The 16,612-nt window shown below is 43.6% G+C and overlaps 1 protein-coding gene across 1 annotated transcript in view; it reads left to right on the forward strand.

Annotated features, from left to right (window-relative positions):
- Positions 1-589: 589 nt before the first annotated feature.
- The window catches only part of MSN (moesin), a 41,110-nt gene continuing 25,087 nt past the window's right edge, over positions 590-16,612 (forward strand). Inside the window, exon 1 of the mRNA XM_053955730.1 lies at positions 590-699. Coding sequence (XP_053811705.1) covers positions 688-699 — 12 coding nt within the window. The 5' untranslated portion in view covers positions 590-687. The remainder of the gene's footprint in view (positions 700-16,612) is intronic.

The following is a 16,612-nucleotide window of genomic DNA, read 5'->3' on the forward strand; positions in this document are numbered from 1 at the left end:
CTCTCTCCCTTGATTCGAATAAAGTTGCAGGACTCCTCTGCCTCTTTTATGGAGACCGGCTTATCACAGCGTGATTTTCCGTACAAACTGGAAGTGTACTTTTTAATCAAACAGGTGGCTGTGAAAACCTTGCACAGAACAGCACAGTGACCGGCCCCAGCACGGGCCGAGGATCCGGGGCTGTGAGCCCGCTGAGCTGCACCTGTGTGCACACGGCGCTGGCTAACAAGGGACAGAAGCATTGGTCACAAGTCAGTGCTGCGGTCTTACTTTGAACAGTGCAGTCGCCGACAAAATAGCATTATTTTCTTAAATAATGCTTTTATCAAGAACCAGAAGTCCCAATGACATCGATCCGCGCAAAAACTTCTGTGACCGGGGCTGCCTAGGCACTACTTTACGGGCGCTGGAAGCCCTCGGCTCCTGCACCGACGGGAGTGTGCCGCAGCCCCCGCAGCCCCCGAGGCCGCGCCCCTCCGGGGCCGCTCCGCAGGGACCGCCCGGCTCGGCCTTCCCGGGGCGGGGGCGCCGCGGCTCCAGCCCCGCACGGAGGCGGCCGGGCGGGGCCGGGCGGGGCCTGGCCGGGCGGAGAGGCGCGGCGCGGAGTCCCGTTAGAAGCAGCGCGGAGCCCGTGCGGATCCCCACCGGCGCAGGAGGAGCGACGGCCGTGCCCAGCCCGCCGGGAAGATGCCGAAAACGGTGGGTGCCGCCGGCGCGGGGCAGAACGGAGGCCCCGCCGCGGGGTCCGGGCGGGGGCGCGGGGCCGGGCGGGCGCGGCCTGGGGGCTCCTCCCGCCTGGGCTCGGCTGCGCCCCGGCCGGCGGCGGCCGCCGCAGAGGGAGCGGCGAGGAGCACGAAGGAGTCCCGGGGAGCGGAGCCTCCCGCCCGCCCCTCCATCTTGTGCTCCCCCGCCCGAGGGGCCGCGCCCGGACCGCGGGGTCTCGGCGCGGCGGGGCCGCCTCTCCGCCCTAAAATGTCCGGCGGAGCGCGGCGGCGGCGCCGCCCGCCCGCGTGTGCGCCCGGAGCGCGGGGGGAGCGGGGCGAGGCTTCCGAGAGCCTGGTGGGAGCGGGTGGCTGCTATGGCCGCCTCGTGCGCGCCCTGAAGAGGAGAAGTTGGGGCTTTCACAACTTGCAGTTAGTCAGTTTGGGTTGCCAGGGAACCTTGTCCCAGCTTGACTCGAGGTATTTCTTGGCTGAAGAGATTTTGGTACTTTAGAAAGTCTAGTCAAGTCCGTACTTGACTCTCCTCGCAGCAGGAGTTCGGTGACTAATGAGGAGCGTGGGGTTTTTCCATTTAATTTCTCCTGGTTGGAGCGAAAGAATTAGTCCCAGCTCTTCATTGATAAAACAGGAAGGAGCAGGCTGGAAGTCTCTGGATGTTTCCGTACCGGAATGATCTGAAATGGCCTAAGAAAATCTAATGTTTAAGCTAAGAGTCTGTGGTTTACATAAAGGAGAGGAAAAAAACAAATCCAAACAAAAACTTACCTCTGTGCAAATCGAAGTTGAAATGAAATTCACTGTGATTTTCTTTTCTTTTAATAGTTTACTTTTTTTACTTTAGATACTGAATACCTATTTGATTGACAGCTACATTTCCTGATGTCCTAAATGCCATCTCTGATAGCTAGATGATGGTTGTTATTATTTAAACATCAACGTCTTAAAGGCTATCAAATCTCAGCCTCTTCAAGGTTAAGACAGCATTTTCTTAGGCTTTAGAAGCGCCTTCCATCAAATATTAGTGATTAGTGAAGATTTATTTACTAAAAAAGCTAACATACAGGTTACAAGTTCAGTAAGATTAACAGAAATAGCACAAGTGGACACCTTTGTAAGATGCAGCTGAGACCTTTTAGCCAGAGAGTTTACAGTCGTGATGAGTGACTTTTTTTAGTGTGGCTCGGCCAAGAAATCCTGAGCAAGAGAGGCTTGCGGGGCGGGGTTCCCAGCACCAGGCTGAATCTGAAGGCTGGCTGCGAGGTGCTCATTGCAGCCTCCGCAGACACACCCTAGGCTGGATTCACCTTCTCAGTCTGCTGCTTTCTGGTTTTGACAGAGCAGTTCTGGTTTTGACAGAGCAGTTCTGCTTTCGGAGCTTTTGAAAACTGGAGCAGATAGAGAAATGCAAGTGTTTTGGTGTAATGCTTTGTATTGCACGCTGAAGGCTCCACAGAGAGCGGTTCCAGGTCTGTGCCTGTTGCCGTACAGAGCTGCAGGCCTGCTGCTGTATCAGCCTTTGGTTTCCTGCCCCATCTGCTCTAGTTACAGACCCAACTGAAATAATATTTGAAACATTATTTCTTGATCTTCGGTTTGCAGGAACAGGATATGCTGGCATAACTGTATAATCAGTTCTTCATGTGAAATAAACATGACTACTACTGTGCTAGTTTAAGATTTGTTAATAGCTGCTTAATTAACAAAACAGTAAAATGCAAGAGACTTTCCTTCAGTCAAGGAAAAAAAATCAAGGTCAAATGTGGGTGAAACCTGGGCAGTTAGATGTACGTTTATGTGGGCTTCATCACAAAAATAAATCCATTGTGAAGAAGACAGATGGAGGAAATGTTCTAGGGAACAGTTCTGGCTGGGCAGGAAAAGCATTTGTGTCAAAACCACTTGGTTGGTAGCTCTTATCATTCATCTCACCAGGCTTACAGAAACATGCTGCTGCGTGGCTTAAGCAGCAAAACCTGTTGAGTTCTGAGTCTCTACACCTCCTCAAGCTAGGCTAAATGTTAGCACATGTAGGTTTCCATTTTGTTATGGGAGGTTTGCTATGAGTGACACTAGGCTGTGTAGCACTATTAATAAGAATCCAAGATTAACTCTGGTAACCTTTGAACTAGTGCACATGATTTGCTGTTCTGACATGTAATGGGGGGGTTTGGTTGCTGGAGGCTTTGTAGGCTGTGTAGAAAGTCCATCATGCATCAGCCTGCTGATCTTGCCATACTCTCAACAGGAAACCTTCACTGTTTAATCTAGTCTGGTTTAAGTATTTTGTGTTCTGGAAAGTTTGTGAAGTGTGAACAGTTAAAGCAGCCACCAAAAAGGGCATATAATTCCCCCCATGCTTTGGACTGCAGAGGGTTGAAGTAGTTGAGTGCTAAAAATGAGCGTTGTCAAGCTCTGAGAAGTCTCTCCTCCAGTTGTGTGCAGTTTGTTTATTTGCCGTGAGTAGGCTCTCATCTCTCTGTGACTGATGGGTGCAAGGCTTCTGTTCTGGGATTCATTGGCTATTTTGCCTATGCAGGTGCTTACTCTGTGAATGGATGGGCCACTGAATGTGAAACAGGAGCATTCAGCACGTGTGAGGGGTGCACTCAACAGTCCTGTCACCAGGACTTGGGCAGTTCTGTTTTGGGTAACATTGTAGAGAAAGGGCTTTAATCAAACCTAGTCTTGTGGATACAGAAAGTTTTAGAAGGTAGAAGGGAAAAGGTGCCAGTCCAGATTTTATTATACCTTAGTTTGAAGCTAAGTGTAGCAATAGTTATTAGGATCTTTAGGGACCCTGTCTGTAGTTTGAATTGATGGGCCTAGTTCCCAGCAGGACTCAAAAGGTCCTAGACGTTTTTTTTTTCCGTGTTGTTCTTTGTATCTTCAAGGTTCTGGTTAGAAGAAAAGTAACAGAGATTGAGGTGTGTATCAGGGGAATCCTCTGGTTAATTAGTTTCTTGTGTCTGTGGCTACTTGCTACCAACTACTGCAACAAGATGGCAGCTATGAATGGAAGGCTACACTTGTTTTGACCATTTTTCTTCTTTTTTTTTTTTTTTTTTTTTTTCCTCTTGTGGAATTTGCTTGATGTCTTGAAGGGGGAAAGGATAGTGATGAAAACTGTGACTTTAATAGATGGGTGCTTCTCTCCTGATCCTGTTGTGCTATGAAGGAACTCTAGAAGCATTCTAGATGCCTTCTGTCTCATTTCATGACTGACCCATTGGTGCTATCTCTTCCTTTCCTCACTCAGTACGACTTGGGAAGCTTGGTGACACTGATCCAAGTTTGACATGTGTGCTAACTTTTTAGGCAAACTCAATCCATTATATATTTCTTCTAATGCCATCAGATATATGACTTGCTGTAAAGAGGTGTGTTTGAATGCTCCCAAAGACCTTTCTTTATACAGAAGTGTTTCCCCTGTTGGTGATTTTCAGATGATTTTGTAGTTCAGAAGCAGCAATAGCTAAAACATGCTGAGTTTAGGGTGGAACCAGGTAAACTACTGAAACTGGGAAGCAGTGAATTATCTGTAGCTTTATACCTACCATGGGATTTTGCAAAACAGGAAAGGCCTTTGCACCCTAGCTTGTATTCTATTCAACAGCTTGGTCCCTAGGTTCTGCAAGAATAGCAAAGTTTTACTTCATGTCATGTGAAGCAATTAAGCTTGACAGTGAACAAAAGCTTCTGTTTGGTACTTTTAGACCTTCTATATATTAAAGTTAAACAGGGATTTAAAAGCACACCATTGATGAGAAGCAAATATTCACTTTGTTTTTACATACTGGTAAAATCTTTCTTTCTCATCTTATGGCAAGCCCTGCCCCTGACTGGGTGAACCCAGCAGTTATAGTGGTTTTACACTTTTGTGAGCAAGAACTGTTCCAAGTGCCTGATCTGAATTGGTAGTCATGATCCAGTTCATAAAACTTCAAGGTGACAATGTTACGTATAAGAGTGCTTATCATACAAGAGGTTTTAGAAGATTAAATGTCTTAGTTGAGTCCTTTATTTAATTTTTGCCCTCTTGATTTGTTGCTGGAGGCAGCTGAACAAGAAGCAAGTTGGTGAGGTGCACCCAATAAAAGGGGCCCCAGAAAAGCTTTAGGTCTGTTGCTTCTGCTGTAAGAATCCTATGGGGAACAGGGTGCCTCCTATCAGGGGTTCACCATCACTTGCTTCTTGCAAATATCCTGTCACCATAACATCTACAAGCAGCAGCTTTTTTAAACCTTCAGGGCATTGCAGCCCTTTCCTTGGGGTGATTCTACCTTGTGTGATTAGTCACCCCTGAAGTTTCATTACAATTCTTGCTTTACTCATGAGGATGGTTCATAAGATGTCTTAATATGGACTCGTTTATTTTGAAAGGAAATGGCATCTCTGCCTCCAGAGGAAACTTGGTTCAGTTGTTTTATGTATAATGTCTAGTCTGAAGCTAAGTTCTCCTCAAAAGCTCACTAAGTCCCTAGTAGCTGCTTGAAAGGCAGCTGATGAACCGAAACCGAAGGATTCAAACACTTTCTGCTTGTGACGCTGGGTGTGCCGGGGGACAGCGCCCTGCTGGCCTGGCCACGTCCCTGCTGATCAATGGCTGCTCCACAGAGAAGCCCCTCTTCCTCCACAGAGGTGGCTCTGGCTCTGCTCCAGGCTGTGAAGGAAACTGACTAAAAGCTTCCTCTGGCTGCGTCATCTCCTCGACTCTTTCCTGGCTCGGTGCAGCTCGAGCAACCTTATTTGGCTGACTTAATTTCTTTTTTTTTTTTTTTTCCCTTCTGTGCAGCAAGAGGGCCTCCCTGAATTTGCACAATAAAGCTGTTATCTGTGCTTAATCACTGTTCTGAGAACTATAATGGCGTATGTTTGAAAAGAGCTCCAAGATTTCAACTCCTTGGATCTCTATCATTCCTGTGCCCGGTTTTCCTTTTGTCTGTTTGCTCAGTGATTATACCAGAAACCAATTTCAGCGAGGAGTCTGCTGCCACTATTGGAAAAGAGGAAATCTCTCTCTACCCAGGAATAATCCAGGGCAATTAACTGATGTAAATTAAGAGCAATAGTAAGCAGCCAGTTAATTGCTTGCTTTTCCCTAGGGGTATTTGGAACAGCGTGTATTTGCACAGTCCAGCCAATAATACTGAATTAAGTTTGTTTTTATCCCATCTGAAACTTCCAAACTAGGCTGAAGTCTCTAGGTTGATGGAAGGCTACTCTTTCAAACATCTTTTTGTTACTTTCCTGTGGCTGTTTCTAGGTGGAGCATTCAAGTGTTTTGGGGGTTGTGGGCATAAAACCCACCCTTCTGAGCCCAGTAGCTAATGCTGACTGTAAGGTAGTGTTTAAAGCAAATACTTGGTGGGGAGGCAGGAAGAGACAGTCGCTGGCAGGCTTGGTGGTTATAAGACCACAGGATCATCTACAACTGTTTGGAGGTTTAGAACCTGAAATTGCAGAAGTTTGGGCCTTATATTGACAAGAGACAATTATGGCTGCAGCAACTGTGGCTATCAATAGGTAGGTGATCTAGTGCTGCTTCCTTCCTGTGCAGCTGTGAAAGGATATATTCACTTCTGTGAATGTGTGATCCTCCAGTGCGGTAGTGGGGCAGTCAGAAACTCCTTGCCTTTGTATAGCAGTTTGTTGAACTTAAATGGGGAAAAAACTTCCTTTGAAGATGTTTTTAAAGGCATGACTCCTGCAGAATGCTTTTTCCTAGTTGTACTAACATCTCTGAAGCTGCAGTAGTAGCTGAGGAAGCTATTGAAAGATACAAACTGTGGATGGAAGAACATTGATCAGTTCTCATCCTATTGCCAGGCTAAGGAAGAGGAGTACTTGGCCATGCTAGGCCTCTTTCCCTTTGGCTGTTGCTGGTTGATGAATAGCTATGGGAAAGGGCAGAGGAGTGCCCCTAAAGGAGGAATGAATGAAAAAGTTCTGAATCTAATCAGCTGTGTAGAGAAACATGTAATTAGGCAAGAATGAGATGACGGACTAGAAGAGGGAAGAGACATTCCTTTCTCTGCCAGCTGTGATTCTGTGTAGAGTAAAATGAAATCTCAAAAGAGTTCAGAAAGAATACCTGAAGCACTGAATCAAGTGCCATGGTATTCATGGTCCAGACTGAGCTGTATTCTTGCAAGTTTCTAGTTCTCTTTTGTTTGTTTCCTAGAGGAAGGCTTCTCAGGGACAGAATTTTACTGTTCTGGAGGGTGAATACTGTAAAAACTTGCTTGTTGTATTTTTCATTGTTTTTTTTTTTCCTGTTTGTTTGTTTTTTGGTGGGGCAGTGGGGTTGTTAAATTGATATTGGAGAATTTGGCATGCAACACATTTGGAACAGTTACTCTGCCATTGTATACCTTCCTATGTTCCTGAGGTGGAATCACAGAATCAGTTTGGTTGGAAAAGACCTTTAAGTCTGAGTCTAGCTGTAAACTGATGACTTTCTGCAGCCATGAAACAGTTTTGTCTGTATATCACTGATATTTACTATTCTCCTTTCTAGGTCCTTATCAGAGCATTTTTTCTCTCTTGATTGGGAATTTAGTTATGGTGGTGAAGTGACTTAGTACAGGAAAACCCTGCCATTGCAATCTGATCAATCACTTAGTCACAGCATTTCATAAATACATTTGGTTTTATATAACATAGGCTAATAAAGCATAGAATTCTAGGCTAACTACTGGAATTCCAGGCTAACTTTTTCCTTGCCATAGCTTTTCAACTGTATAGTACATTTGAAAGGAAAACTTCAGCCTGGAATTCCATTGTGCTTGGTTACAATGCAGAAACTGAACTGCCAAAGAAATGATTAGGATGAAGTGTCAGGATGCTTGACACACCTAATGGTGTGCTTTTCATTCATAATGTCTCTAAGAATATAAATATGGCATAGATTTTATTTTTTTAATTCACTTTTCATGAGCAGTATACTCAGAGGGCAAAAAAAATTTAGTTCCTCAATATGTTAAATCTATTTTCAGGCAGTTTTCTGGCTGGACAAGAGGGTTTTGGTTGTGTATATATTTTTTTTTTCTCTCTCAAAATCCAGAACTGGATATCTTCCTGACAATTGTAGTCTACAGGACTTGCAGAATGTCAGTAAGTGGTTCTGAAGGCACACTGGAAGAAATAAGGCAGTTCCACTGCTGACAAATTCAAGCAATATCAGGTTGCCCAGTAAAATGTTTTAATTCAAAACCCACACAATACTTGGTGGCCCAATACATCTTATTTGAAAACAATCCTGTTAGTCAGAAATGATAGAGAAGGAGGGACTTGTACAGATGTATTAGAAGTAAGGATTTGCTTACAGATCACTAAGTAGACACTTGAATGCAGATAACCTCTTTGGACTGGCTGTTTTTGCTGTGTTTGATGCCCCCCAGGGGGTGTTTTGCCCTCTTGTCTACAAGGGCACAGTGCTGGCTGCTCCTGAGCCTGCTGCTGACCAGCACTCTCAGATGCCTTTCTGCAGGGCTGCTCTCCTGCTACTCCCCTCCCTCTTTGGACTTGTGCCTGGTATTACTCTGATCCACGTGCAGAATCTGGCATTTGTTCTTTTTAAATTTAATGCCACTGTTCAATCATGCTCTGAGTTATCTAGATGCCTTTGCAAGACCTTGTGTCCCTTGAGTGAGTCAGCAGCACAGCCAGTGCTGGTATTGTCAGTACCTTTGCTAATGGTGCATTCAGCTCCTGCAATCCAAATCATTGATAAAAATATTGAGCTACACTGGCCCTGTTATGGAGACCCGGGGAACACCACTGGTGACTGGTTGCCAGCCAGACACAGCCCCATTCCCTGCAGCCCTCTGAGCCCTGCTGCCAGTGGTTCTTCATCCAGCACACTTTGAACTTCCTTATCTTGCAGCTGAACAATTTGTCCAGAAGGATGCCATGAGAGACAGTATCAAAAGCTTTACTAAAATACTGAAAAACTACGTCCACCACCTTTCCTTCATCCATTGAGTGGGTGACCTTATTGTAGAGGGATACTAAAAGCCTTGGTTGTGCCTGATGACTGCATTCTCTTTTAAACACTTTAATGTCCTTAAAATGCCTTTCAGTGGCACCCAGTAACTTGGTTAATCTAATTACTCTCAGACTTCTAAAACAGATCTGCAAGAAAGCAAAATTGCCTGGAAAGCTGGAAGGATTAAAAGAAACTTGCTTATATTGTAGCTTATAGTGCAGCTGAGACAAGAGAATGCTCGGTGTTTAAGCAATAGGAACGTGCAATATTGTCACGTGTTTGCTTTGATGTATGGTTTGTGTGTGTTTTGTTTTTAAAATCGGCAAAGTTATCATTTGGGAATGTCACTAGATTATATTACTCATTGTATTCATATGTTCCTCTAAGTTTTGACAGCAGTCATTAATGGAGATGCTGCATAGCAGGCATAAGAAGGGTGTTGCTTCTCTAGTGTGTTTCTTGTCACTACTGTATGTTGCATCCAAATGTTAAGGAATGTCTGTGGTCTGTGAGATGGGATTGAAAGCTTAAGTATCAATAACTGTTTTGCCAACATCTGTTTATTTAATTTGTTCCTATGTGCATCTCAATATTAAGGAACTATAAAACTGCTTTTGAAAAAGTGAGTGATTAACTTCATTTGTTTTTTTGGATAGACAATGAAGGCTTCAACTGAGATGTATTGAATCCAGTGGGTGTTCATATTCAGTGTTCTGTAGCTACAGTTATCCTCCTACAGTGAAAAATCAGGATCTGAGCTTGCCTAAAGAGAAACCTGGCTTCTTCTGTTACTGAAAATGTGCTGTTTGAGCTACTGGATTTTTGTTGCAGCATCTGTAATTTTCACTAAGGCACACTCAACATGTGAATTTGTTTGCATTGCTGAAGTACTGGAAGCAGAGAGCAGTAAAATTATTATGTTCTATGACTTCACTATTCACAATCCCCTAGACAACCAGAAGCTGCTGTATGAACTGTTAGGCTGCTCATTTTGTGAGCTGCCTCAAAAACTCTAAGGTTACTGGTTATTTGAACAACAGGGTCAGAAAATACTAATATTACTAAAAATGTCAGGAAGTTCCCAGTCCATGGCTGGGACTGTGGAAGGCTTGAAGGGTGTTATTATTCAAGACTATGAAATGCTTTATCACTAAGCCAAGAAAACATTTTGATAAGTGATGTCTTAGTCCTCCAGCCTGCAGCTCCATTGTGCTGATTTTGTTACAGAAGCTGGACTGTAACTTATTCTTTGCTGTAATACTGAGGGGACATACTTCTGTTGTTGCTATGTTAGTCCTTCACTTCAAAAACTATCAAGGAACCCCTCTTACCTGCAGTTGGTATTGAAAAAAGCCCAAGTATTGACTTAATATTTTTTGGTTTGCTTAAAACACTAAACTGTACCTGAAATTGATAATATTCTGACCCAGCTATGACAAACTGGGAAGCAGCAAGTTCCTGAAAATTAATTTTCTTACTCTACTTGTAATGACTTGCTGCTGCATGTGTCTTGGGCTCTGTGAAATCTATGACATCAATGTCTTCTGCACTGTATACCTGAAGTTCTATGTTGACAGCATACATGCAGAAATGCAACTCTCAAAAACCCCCAAGTTAGGTTGTTTTTTTTTTCCTTTATCTTGCTCTGTGGTTTGTTACTAACATCTCAGATTAAAGGGTGACTGCAAGAGGCAATGCAATGAATTATGCTCAGTTTGAATACCCTTTTGCACATTCAGCAGTTTAGGGTAGAGATCTTTTTTTGAAAGGGAGTCCATGCCAGCATTTTCAGCTGTAAGAATATATCAGTATAGTAGTGTTGTAATGAATCTAGTGAAAGACAGAGCAAATAGGACTAAGTAGCTTCCAAATCACTAAAAGATCAGACCAATATGAACAGTACTTGCTTCAGCATCATGCACAGAAACACAATGTTATCTTAGTGTTTGTTCTGACAGTGGTAAATAATCAAGTAAAAATCTGACAGAAGGCTGTCCTGTTCCTTTGCTGCTTCAAGTTCTGACAGGTTTAATACATAGGCTTTGTTGCTTGCTCTGTACTTGATTCACCTCTGTGCAAAGTCTCTTCTGCCCCTAAGCACCCAAATGTATTTTAATCAGAGGTGACCAGCCACTTCTCCCATGGCTAAATTTTGAATGTCTTTAATATTGCAAAAAAATGCTTGGTGATTGTCTCTTTTTTTTCTCTATAGAACATCTTAGACCACGTGCTGCATTGCTCTGTGCTTTCAAGTTTTTCCTTGTCTTATTTTTAAAAATGGCTTTGTGCAAATGCTCTGGACTCAGGAAAGTTTGGCATAGAGGACTTTGCCATTAAATGCTTTTACCATATTCAAATGACCGCTTTGATTTGGCAGTGTTTGGAAGGATTTGACAATAATTGTGACCTGAGAGGATTCAGAAAGTCTTATAAACCAAGTGATTTTGCTGCTCTGCCATTCTCTTAGAGAAAGATGGGTGATTAGATTCATTAATGTGGATCTATCCATTTCCACAACAAGCCTGAGCAGGAGCAGTTAGCTGCTCTTACAGCTCCCAGTGTTCTGAAGAAGTGCAGTTAGGGGTAAAATATCTGCATGCAGGAACATTGATGGAGCCCCTGATTTTGATCAAAGTTGAATTCATGTCTGCCAACCCTATGCTGCTGTACCTTAGCATATTGAAAAACCTGAAAACATAAAACAACCCTACACCTCAGGTCTTGGAAAGAGCTAAACTCTCAAGTTGACTTCTGAGTGTTCTTTGCAGAAGGCTGGTTTTCAGGCCCCTGCCTCTCCTTAGTCTAGTGAGTTTTACTGTTTGCTTTTTTAGGTTATATCTGCATGTATGTTGACCATTCAGGAGATGTGCTCAGCATCTGCCTATTTCTCTTCCTACTACCCAGTTGAGTTTCCCAGATTTGACCTGCAGCTTTAGGAAGACCACTAACAGTTTGGCTTATCTGCATGTTTGGCTGCATAAAGATAGTCCATAACATCTCTGTAGAGGAGAATCAAGGATCTAGATATTGAAACTGCAATTCACGTCTTGCCCACTTGATACAAGAAGTCTGTTTATGTTACTAAGTCTCACTTGACCATTGACATTCCTGGACGTTCAGCAATATCTTCATCAATGCATCTAGGTCTCAGGAGTTAGCTGAAGTTTATCAGGCTTTCTTTCTAAAATAGCTCCATTTCAAACAGTGTATTTCAGGAAGTGCATGAATGTGAACACAAGAGTGTGGATTTAATTGCAGCCTTGGATGGACTAAATCAACTTTGTTGCTTGCTTGAGAGCTTTGATGGTTTGCTGCCACTGTGAAGTTTTGCATCAGCTCTGTTCTGAAGTTCAACAGAAAATGGGGTTAATGGCATGTATAAATGTGGCTTGATGGTAAATCTCACCAAGGGGTTGTGTATCAGAGCTGCTGCAAAGGATAAAGGATGCCTGGGAGTGAGGAATAAGAGTGGTTCAGTAGCTTGGTCCTTCTTGTCCAGCTGTACCCAAAAAGCCATCTTGCCCTTTCTCTTCTATGGCCTGTAGCAGTGCCCCTGTGTAAATGCAGTGAATAGGACCAATGAAATTATTCTGCTGGAGTATAAATAACAGACAAATTATTCCCACCCTGATTCACCCTTTTGAATTCCTACTTGTGGTGTAGTTGTGGAGTACAAGAATGAACCCAGAGGAGTGATTGGGAGAGTGCAGGTTGTTTGGAATGGCTTTCTGTGGTGGTGGATACAGACACTGCATGTGCTGGCACTGCTCTCCTCAGCTCCTGTGCCCCTTCAGGACCCTTCTGAGACATGGGGTTCTGTGTCGTGGTGGTGTAGCTATTCTCCTCTGTATTAGGAAAACTCAAATGTTTGAACTAGATGGAGCTTAAAATAACAAAGAATACTTCAGCAATCACAAGCTGATCTTTTATAAACTGTGGACAGTCCCAACAGAACTATTTAAAATCTAAAATAAGTTGGTGGTGAGGGAAGAAAATATGGGTGGGGAAACTGAATATTAAAAAGAAGTGTAGAACTGAGCCATTTAGGGGAAATCCTGTGTTTTAGGGAACTGTGACCTAAATAGATATGAAAATGCAGCCAGCCTAAATAAGACCCTGTACTGAAAGGAAGTTGCAGGATTTGTCTAGCGTGCTGGAAATGATAAAGCTGAAAATCACAGGATGATGAAACAGCTTTAGCTCATACTTGACTGTGCATGTAGTTAAATTTGGAGGGATGGCTCATAGTCTGGGCAGTCAGATCCCACAGTAAGACTGTGTTCTAGCTCCTAGAAGTCTGGCCATTGTTCAGAGGTTCAGTGAGGGCTGTGAGCTGGCCAAGAACTTGATGTGCCACACCCAGGCCGTGCTCTCGGTGTCTAGAACAGGCAGCCCTATGTTCAGCTCCCCTCCCTGTAACAGAGCTAAACTGCTAGGAGTCTCTTCGTTGAAGGCCAGAGAGAAGCACGTGAAACAGATAAGCTTGCTCTGACTTTTTATCTAAATGTGAGTCCTAGAAGGAAGAGCTTGGCCACAGCAGTTCTCTTCATGCTTTTTTCCCTGTGGAAAGTGTCTTTAGTGATTAGCAGTGTTGGAGTGTAGCAATTTTATTTGTCCTTGATTCCAAGTTACCTCTGAAACAATTCTTAACTGTAGATGAATTTAGAGACCTTTACATAGGAATTGAGTATTTAGTCTATAAGCTCATGAGCCTCAAGTACTTACTGTACATGTGATATCTCAATGCAGGTCACACTTGTCTTGTTAGCATCCTGTCTTGATCTTGTTTTGAGCTCCTTCCAGCAAAGTAGGTGCTTGTGATTTTGGCAGACATTCACTGGATGCTATGTTTGGAAAGCTCATTGGCTTTTTGGGAACATATCTTGGCTCTCAGTCTTGACTGATCAGCCCTTTGAACTGGGTCTTTGCAACTGTTAAATGGTTCTGGGAAATTCCCTGCCCTTGGCTTGAGGATGGAAGGGGAAGAACTGGACAAAGGGGAGGTTGGGGTGGGGAAAGAGTTGCCTTCTCAGAAAATCTGAAGTGCCTCTGATGGTGGTAGGGAGTGCAGGAACTGTTTTGGTGGTTGAGTGACTGCAGTCACAGGCAGGATTATAACACCTTTGTACAGTGTACAACATAAAGGGGGTGGCACAAAACTCCTGTTTGTAACCTGTGAGTAGGATTGCCTGGGAGGAGCACGCAATAGTGTGAGGAATGTCACCCATACCACCATTCAAACATGCCCACTGCCTGCTAACTGCCCTAAGGTTGAAGAGCTTTAGCAAGGGATATGGTTAAGCTCTGACATGTGAAGAAGTACAACTGCCAACCCTACTATTGGTGTGCAGAGCCCATAATAAGTGTGTATGTTTCTCCAGAGAAAAGCTCTTCTCACAGGCACAAAAAAAAGGTGTTTGCAAAACAAGCAACCTCCCCAAAACAAAACCCAAAGCTGCAGAGATTGTAGAAGTTGAATGATGGCAAATGCACGTTGCTAGATTTTGCTTCAAGTTTTACCTGCTGATCCAGATGTTGCGGAAAAGGGGTCAGGGATTTTCCCCATGGTATTTTAATTTCCTTCTGGGTTTTGACTAGTAAAGGATGTTCTCTCTAAGCAGCTCAAACAACAGGTACAAAAATAGTTATTCCAAGGGCTTCTTCAAACTGACTCTGAAGAAACAGAAAATGGCAATGTTAATTACTTGGAACAGCTACAGGAAAGCAAAGGGAGGTGCTTGAAGAATCTATTTATGGAAAAGGAAATGGCAAAAATAGAGGAATTGATCCATTGCACAAGAGTGGGAGTAAGGAGTGTAATAAGTGGCATACAAGTATCTGGTCTTGACGGTAAATGTGGGGATCCACCCATGGCTCCTTCTACTGGCTCACTACTCTAATCTTGCAACTCCTTTCCTCTAAGTGAAACTTGTTTGCCCTCTAGAGAGGATGGCAAGCTGCTAATAGCCAGGGTGTTCAAGCACCATTGGTAGGAGGTGACTGGTTGAAAAGTAAGGAAATACATTGAAGTAGCTTTAACCTGGAAACATCATTAATGATATTGGAAGCCATGCTGTTTAGGCAGTAGGGGGAGTTTAATAATAGTTTTGAATTAATAACTTTGTAGTAGTCTTTGTAAAGTAGAACCTTCTTCCTGAAAAGATTCCCAGCCCAAATCAGATCACTGATTAAACTGGGGAAATGATACCTCCAGAGATCTAAAATGTGGAGTTCTCCAGCCCTATGGAGCCAGCATTGGCACAGCCCTGGCTTTGAGTGCCTGTGCAGGGCACTTATGAGCGTGTGTTCGCTGGTGCTGAGGAAGGAAGGAAGGTGTCTCCAGAGCAGTGAAACAGTGATTGTGAGAAAGCTGCAAAGCTGGGGCAGGGTGGGTGAGTGAAGGCAGCATCTAAAGTAAGGTAACTGCAGACAACAGACCCTTTGCAGGAGGAGTAGGCTTTTTTAAATTTTTCTTGTGAACTCTGTGAATGTGGTTTGAAGGAGACCTCATTTTTAAGAGAAACTGTCCCTGAGGGTAATAAATCTGATTCTCTCCCGTTTGAGGAAAAAAAAGGACTCTGTAGTTTATATAAAGGTGTCTGAAGCAGACTCCCTGACTTGATATGAATAGCTGATCTCTGGACTGATAAACATGTCCTGCAAGGACGATCCCCTCCACTTAGTGATCCTCTGCTCAGGCCTCTCTGAGTACCAGGTATCAATCACGTGCAAAGGAGGACTTAAACAGGAAGGTAGCTGTGGCTTCTCACACTTGGTCTTGAGAACCAGATAAGCAACAAAGTATTGCTGTGTTGCTGTGGGCATTGGCAGCAACTGCCTTCAAGGAAACTGATTTTTTTTTTTTTTAATTTTTTTAAATGCATTCCTGATTACCACTTGCTGCATGGAAGAATTTTATTTTCCTTCTCATCACTGTGAGATAAGCAGTACAAATTAACATAGGAATATTTTAAGATTAACAGTCAAACAAATATACCAGGGCTCTGACACTACAGTATGACAGGGTTTATATTAGAATAAATCACTTGGTTTCCTTTTTTGAAACTGACCTTTAGTATTGTAGCAGATTTTTAGTTACAGACACATACACACACACAGAGAAACTATTCTGAGTTTGAAGGGACCCACAAAGATCATCAAGTTCAACTCTCAAGTGTATAATGTGTATGGGGATTAAAACTGCAACCTTGGATGTTATTAGTGCCATGCTCTAACCAACTGAGCTAATCTCATGAATCACCTCAGTCAGTTTCTTGTCTTTACCCTTTTCAAGAATAGGGTTAGGATTTCAACCACTGGATGCAATAACTGCTATAAACCTTGTCAGAAAACTTAGGAAATGCAGTTGCAATGGACACAGAATTGGCTTATTTTGAACCCCTTTGTTAGGTAAAGCAGAAATCTTCTGCTCTTCCGAGCTCCACATAGGAGAGCTTATCTTTTTTTATGGCTGATGTGATGTAATTGTTTCCCCCCTACCCAGTGTTTGTACATTGGTGAAGGTGAGTTTTGCTGGAAGCTATAGGCAAGCACTGGAGCATCCCTTGGTGTCTCTGCTGCAGTGAGGTGTTAAATGCCACAGATGACACAGAGCATATCTGCCCAGACACTGCTGCTTCCACCCTTTCTTAGGTGCTAGTGCCTCTAGTCTTTATACAATTTTGCAAGCAGGCTTCTCAAAGCTGTGAACTTTCTTGGTCTTGCAGGCTGGTGCTCTGGCCTGCTTCCTCTTCCTGTCCCCAGCGTGGCTCCTGAAGCTGTGTGGGTGCTGTGGTTTGTTGCCCACACGAGCCATCTTGTCTTGCTGGGGACAAAGAGCAGTTGCTGGTGGTGGGGATACAGCTCTGGTGCTCAGGTGTGGCTCCACAGCAGCTTCTGAATC

The sequence above is a fragment of the Vidua chalybeata genome, chromosome 14 (assembly GCF_026979565.1).
Source record: "Vidua chalybeata isolate OUT-0048 chromosome 14, bVidCha1 merged haplotype, whole genome shotgun sequence".
In the NCBI taxonomy this organism is placed as follows: domain Eukaryota; kingdom Metazoa; phylum Chordata; class Aves; order Passeriformes; family Viduidae; genus Vidua; species Vidua chalybeata.